Genomic DNA, 6,185 nt, shown 5'->3' on the forward strand with positions numbered 1-6,185 from the left:
ATTTTTTTTTATTTATTTATTTTTGACAGACTTGAGGCTTAGATTTATTTGCGTTATTGTTAATCGCGGAGACATAAACTCAGGAAAAAAAATCATTTAAACCCAGCTGGAATTAAAATATCATAAGGTCCGCAGAAATAATATATTTTAAGCCCACCTTAGATTTTAAAATATCATAACGAACTTAATTTTAATAAAGTTGATCCAAACCAAATCCGTGGGCTCCTAAGCTCAGTTTGGTATTGTGATGGGCAAGCGCATATTCTGTTCTGTAGGCCTCTCTGATCGGGATATTAGAAGATCGTAAAAGTACTTCTTTTAAAGGTATCAACAATCAAATTATTTATCCCAGGGCTTCTACCCTAGGTAGGAAAAAGAAATTAATTCGGCCCTCACCCCGTCACCCGTGCGGCCTGCCAAACAATTGCCCACCTCCAGCCAGAAAATCAGAACCCCAAAAAAATTCTTCATGGATAATAAGAATATGTAATTTCCTTAAGAAAAGTTTTTCTCTATCTTGGAATTAATATATTGGCATGCATGTGAGTTTTTATATTAATATCATATTTTCCAATAGTTATAATACTAATTTACGACCCGGTATAAGTTTTTAGTTACGTTTTATTTATTATTTGTTTGTCCTATGTTAGAATCGGATAACATAGTAAAAATAGGAAAAACAGCCGATCAATCATATAATCGAAAATAATCAAATGATTAATCAAAATAATAGTTAAATATATTCAAAATATTATAACTTTTTCTTTTACAATTTTATTATAGCTGTATGTCCAAAAAACTACTATGTAGTGAACCGGATTTCGGAAATCGAATAAGTATATCATTTTATAGTAGTTCGTCGGATGATTAATTGATTGCATTGATAATATTTCTTTTGGAGAAATGCATTGATAATATTTATAACATGAAATTAGAGGAAAGGATTTGTTTAGAGATATTCCTTTTACTCAGGATGCTAATTTAATCAAAAATTATTTTAGTATTGTTGAGATGTGTTTCAAATTTCAATTAATAAAAACCCTTTAAAAAATAGGCGTACGCTGAAGCCTTTGCTCTACATTAAGCCTTGCCATTATCAAACTAGTTTCCATCTTGTACATTCTTAGTTTCGGGACGGTACCATGATAACACAAAATATGATTCTACTCACCGCGTGTATTCGTAGCAAGCAGAAACCAATTGCTCTACAAGTGTTACATAACGTATTTAAAGTCTAATTTACATGTGTAACAATGTTGGACTATTTACCACAGCAACATGCGGTAAGAAATGAATAGCTAACATTGAAAGAGCACTATGAATTAATTCATGACAGGCTGATTCTAGATATACTTAGAGGGAACTGAACTATGTACACCTATATAACGGAACCAACTACCAGCCGTAAATGGGGTGTGCTACTTGTGGAGGCAGGAGATGGAGATCTTTAGAGTGTTGCTGATCATACTCAAGTGTCCCTGGTGTTGCCCCAGTACACAACCTAAGGAAGCTATTTCCTGTTAAAACGTAGTGTGTAAAAGCCATCCCTGCATCAACCATGCCTGACATGTTTGGCATTGAAACTGATTTACTCATCTTTTTATCAGAATTGGTCGGTTGTGAAGTACTGCTGGCGTTGGTCAGAATCTTGTCAAGATCAGAATACTCCATAAACCTCTGGGTAGCAGCTTCCCATGAAAGACGGTACTGTTGCTCCTGAGTTAGAGGCTGAGGTTCGTTAGCCATTGCTTCTCTGATTTTTGCAACAAAATCTTCAGGTGTTTTGTACGTCAAACAATTTGGAAATGAACGAAAAAACTCATTTGATGGATGTTCTGCACAAACAACAAACTTCCCCATTGCAAGAGCCTCAGCTGTAGCAGTGCAGAGCACATCACTGACACTGGGATTAATGAATACTTTATAACTGCAAACAAAAAAATTGGGTTACTATGCCAAACAACTCAATAATCAAATATAGGTGTTCTATTACAACCCTTGTTGCAAAAAAGTTAAACTCTAGCATTGAGCACTAGTATAGCAAAAGATATCTACATTCTACCCAATTACAGACTGAAATCAATAATCAAGACAAATATTAAAGAGGCACAACTCATAAAGGAAGAAGTTCTGAACAATCCTCACAATCTTTTCACATCAATACTTTTAATGAATGAGTTAAACACACACACACATTCCATACTACTCAGCCTAGTTCTTCAATTTTCTTACATGCAAACAGAGTGGAACTCAATATAAATAAACTCAATTAACTAGCAAATTACTTGGTAGAAAAGAAAAGTCAATATATTTATAATTAAAATGAGATTAAAAATACTTCCCTCTACGAGGAACGACAGGATAGAGATTGCTTAGTGCTTACCCGTGAAGAGAATCATCAGCATGGTCTCTGCCCTTCATAAATTGGAGATTTAACTCCAATCTTTTGGCTGTATTTTGAACTTCATGAGCATCCTCTCCATTTCCGAACACATCCAGTTTAAATCCATCAAGCTCGGTTTTATGCTTCGCTAATAAATCTATCAGTTCTCTGTATCCCTTTGCCCAGACCATCTTCCCTAAGAAGTATGCGCCCTTTGAGAAGGCAATTTGACCCGACTCCCTTTCTGCAGCCACTTTTTCACCAATCTTGAGGAACTGTGGATTCACACCATGTACATTGCAAATCTCAGACCTAGGTAGATCTTGTGTAGCACCTGAAAGTCGAAGAACCTGAAAATAAAAAAAGCCGCTCCAGAAAGTTAGAAAAATATGTACCATAAACTTATTCGCTAATAATTTCCTATAATCATATACCAGATAGCACAATTAAAAACAGCATTTACAGTTCTAGAAGGTTAGATCCACACCTTGTGGCAATAAGCTCTAGTGAGCAAATTGTTTACATGTTTTACAAGGAAAGCTTGAAGGGCACCATTCTTTTCTCTCTTGATGTACTCCAAGTAATTAGTGTGAACTATACCAACGACATGATTAAATTTATCAGTCCACCGTTTCCCATGATAATACCAGTTGAGATGTTCGGGTTCCTCCAGGATAGCAATGTCAGCATCTTTTGATGAAATAAACTGAGAAGTGTCCCCAGCAGGCATTATACTACGCCTTTCCTTTGAGAACTGAAACGTATAAGAACATCCCATTTAAATATTATATTTAACAGTTTTATTGAAGACCCTGAAGTGAATACTAAGAGAACTACCTTTCCTGGATAAAACGATATTTTAAAATCAGCCTTAAAACCAACCCTTTCCTCAAGCCACTTCCGTATATAAAGCTCTTGCTCTTCTGGTGAACCAAATGTGAGATTGTTTGGATAAACCAATTCTTGATCAGCTCTACAAAGCCATGGAACCAACAGGGTGACATTTTGCATTGCAGATTTGGAAAGATATGCTGCTCTAAACAATGGATTTACAGCTGTTCCTGTCATCCACGGTAGGCTAGCAGTTGTGACGATGGCTACATGCCGTTTCCCATCTGACGCATCACGCTTGGTAGAGTCAGTCCATAACCCACCCTCGTAACAGTGACCTGTGCTTTGCAGAACACTAGCTATCCTCATGTCTAATTCATCGTTGATGTTATCACTTTCAATAATGGAAGTTTCATCTGAAGAAAGAGAAGTCAGCCGAAGATGACTCTTGCTTTTACTGCACAAGCTCTCCACTATCTTGTCGGATATACCTGCCGCCAAAGGGAAAACAGAAATAAGAGAGAAATTGAAACCCAGGCATAATTATTAACATAATACAACTGAGAACAGTGAGAACCGGTAATTTGGATAAATCACCACTTATAGAGTTATAGTCGCACAAATCAAGTAGTAATTTACTTCCAAGTCACCAGTTTCAGTTATACAGATCAGTAATCCTCAGTTCTCACTACAAGTCAGTTTCACTGAAGCAACACTCTCTCTATATAAACGCACATTGAAAGTAATGATAATAAATACTATATTGTAGTTGCAGGATTCAACAATTAAAATTAGTTTATATTAGTAGATGACATTTGACCAGCTAAACTTGTAGGTTCTACAAACTTAAGAACACACAAAGCCAGATTATGAAGCCGTATTAACACTACCTACATCATGAATATATATAAATTTTTAACCAAGAGAATAGACGGACAGTTAAGAAATGGAGGCGATGCCCTTGACTAGATCGTTCGTGACAAAATTGAAGCTTATGGTCCCATGTATAATAAGTGTAAAAGAGATTCATAAGGTGAATATGTTATCATGTGTACCTGTATTCTACATTATACACTCATTTGGGGCTCCCAAATATTAAATACACGAGTATGCTCTGAAAGTCTGTGATCCTTGTTATTAACTCAGACTGGTCACCTCATCAGAGTTTGGAGAGTCTTTGTTGCAACCATTTCGTTGTCTCCTTTTTATTTGAAATGGTATCAAGTTCAATTAAGTTATTATGGCTTGCATCAAAACTTTGCAAGTAGACAAGCACAGCAGTAGACAGTAGGGGATTAAGTGTAACTTGTCCTAGCTACTATGGAGCACCCCCAAGGATACAGAACTCGGTCAGGTCATGTAATATAAGTCAGGAAAGTAGGTTAAGGACTCTATCTGAAATTAGATTTCATGTAAAGGTGTGAAAATAACCTAAAATAAACAGATGCCAGATCTACACATATAGTTGGTATCAATAAAAAAAGCACTGACTAGTGCTAAGAGAGAAACAATTTCTTCCTACAAGTATAAGCATCTCTTAGCTATTGTACATTGTAGTAATAGAAGTACACAACTTGTGAAAGGTATTGTAATCCACAGAAATCAATAAAGAGGTGATTACAATACGAGCCCATGGGATTATAATCCTTTAAAATTAGACAAAATAGTGTAGGTGTCCGAGCATTATAATCCCTTCAAACAAATATGGCCTAACGATATACAGTCATGCGAATAGATTCAACCAAGCTTAGTATGAACTTAGTTACCTCTGCTAACCCCAAGTTGATCTAAAAAGGGTTCAGACTGCCTAACTAGATGTGCCAAAAGTTCGGAAAAATCCAGAGGTGGAACTTCCTACATGAAAACAAGAAAAACAAACCATAGTTAGGCAATATAAATCTCGACACAGATTAACTATCATCTATCGTTCTAAAATCATTTTTCTTTCATTTCCTTCCAACACATCTCCAGCTAACAAGACAAGAAGCTTTCATCTAAAAGCTTACATTAAGTACTAAAAATAAGAACTTACATCAGCAGACACCTTTCCTTCATTCGTCTCCTTAAGAATTAATTTCTGAAACACAATTAAAAAAAAAAATTGTTAACAATATATCCAGAACCCATAATTCTAGCCAATTATACTCGAGCACAGTTAAAAAATCATCCACATAATTTACTATCTCAATCAAATTAACAAGAAAAGTCTCGAACCATACCAAATTACTTTTTAACTTCTCAACAATTTCACTCTTTCTAAACCCTCCGAAGAGCTCCGACGACGAATTCTTCTGCTCGAACTCCCTCAACCGCAACTTAAACGCCTTAATCGGCTCCCAATCCTTCGACAAACCTTCTTGACTCTCCCTCTCCGTCTTGAACCTCTCCCTAATCCCTCTCAAAAACCTCTCCCTCTCCTCAAACTCCTCCACCTCCGACACAATCGCGTTCTTAATCGCCGACAAATCGATCCGCAGCTTCGCCCTCGGGCTCCACTTCTCCAACACTCTCCTACTGAAGTCCGGCGACGAGTACGCCCTCCGAAACTCCGTGAATTTCGGCTGGAGCCTCTTAACGAAGTCGATTTCGGCCGGCGCGGAGGTGGCCGAGATGGCGGGAACGGCGAAAGTCGATCGCGAGGCGGACGTGAGAAAGTTCTCGAACTCGCGATCGAAGGAGGAAGCTAGGGTTTTGAATGACTTGGCGCGGTCTTTCATCAATTGGAGATCCGCGTCGGCCGAGTCTTTCACTTCTCTCCAGCCTTTCGTGATGAACGACAGCGCTTTTTCCGCTGTTACTGTTGACGTCGGAGATGCCGCCATGGGCGTGACTCTCGATGTACGGATCAAATTACTGCCAATAAGAAGAAGTTGTTGATGATGATGTAACGATATGTGTGTGTATAAATTTATATATACAGAGTGCGTTGTGGCTTGAAATTTAACGGCTGTGAAGTTGTTGCCCCCATTCG

At 37.5% G+C, this 6,185-nt stretch overlaps 1 protein-coding gene across 1 annotated transcript; it reads right to left on the reverse strand.

Annotated features, from left to right (window-relative positions):
- Positions 1-1,146: 1,146 nt before the first annotated feature.
- LOC108227560 (digalactosyldiacylglycerol synthase 1, chloroplastic) lies at positions 1,147-6,185 on the reverse strand. Its single transcript, XM_017402773.2, has 7 exons — positions 5,434-6,185; positions 5,247-5,291; positions 4,981-5,068; positions 3,221-3,705; positions 2,871-3,137; positions 2,384-2,733; positions 1,147-1,927 (listed from the first exon to the last, which is right to left on the reverse strand). The coding sequence occupies exons 1-7, from the start codon at positions 6,034-6,036 to the stop codon at positions 1,396-1,398; spliced, it is 2,370 nt and encodes a 789-aa protein (XP_017258262.2). The 5' UTR covers positions 6,037-6,185; the 3' UTR covers positions 1,147-1,395.

This window comes from Daucus carota, chromosome 6, assembly GCF_001625215.2.
Source record: "Daucus carota subsp. sativus chromosome 6, DH1 v3.0, whole genome shotgun sequence".
Taxonomy (NCBI): Eukaryota; Viridiplantae; Streptophyta; class Magnoliopsida; order Apiales; family Apiaceae; genus Daucus; species Daucus carota.

Excerpts from the sequence above, each read along its gene's own strand:
- LOC108227560 (XM_017402773.2), bottom strand. The coding sequence starts at position 6,036 with ATGGCGGCATCTCCGACGTCAACAGTAACAGCGGAAAAAGCGCTGTCG. Across the intron at positions 3,706-4,980 it reads TCAACTTGGGGTTAGCAGAG|GTATATCCGACAAGATAGTG; the intron begins GTAACTAAGTTC and ends CTTTGGCGGCAG. Across the intron at positions 2,734-2,870 it reads CTAGAGCTTATTGCCACAAG|GTTCTTCGACTTTCAGGTGC; the intron begins GTGTGGATCTAA and ends TTTTATTTTCAG.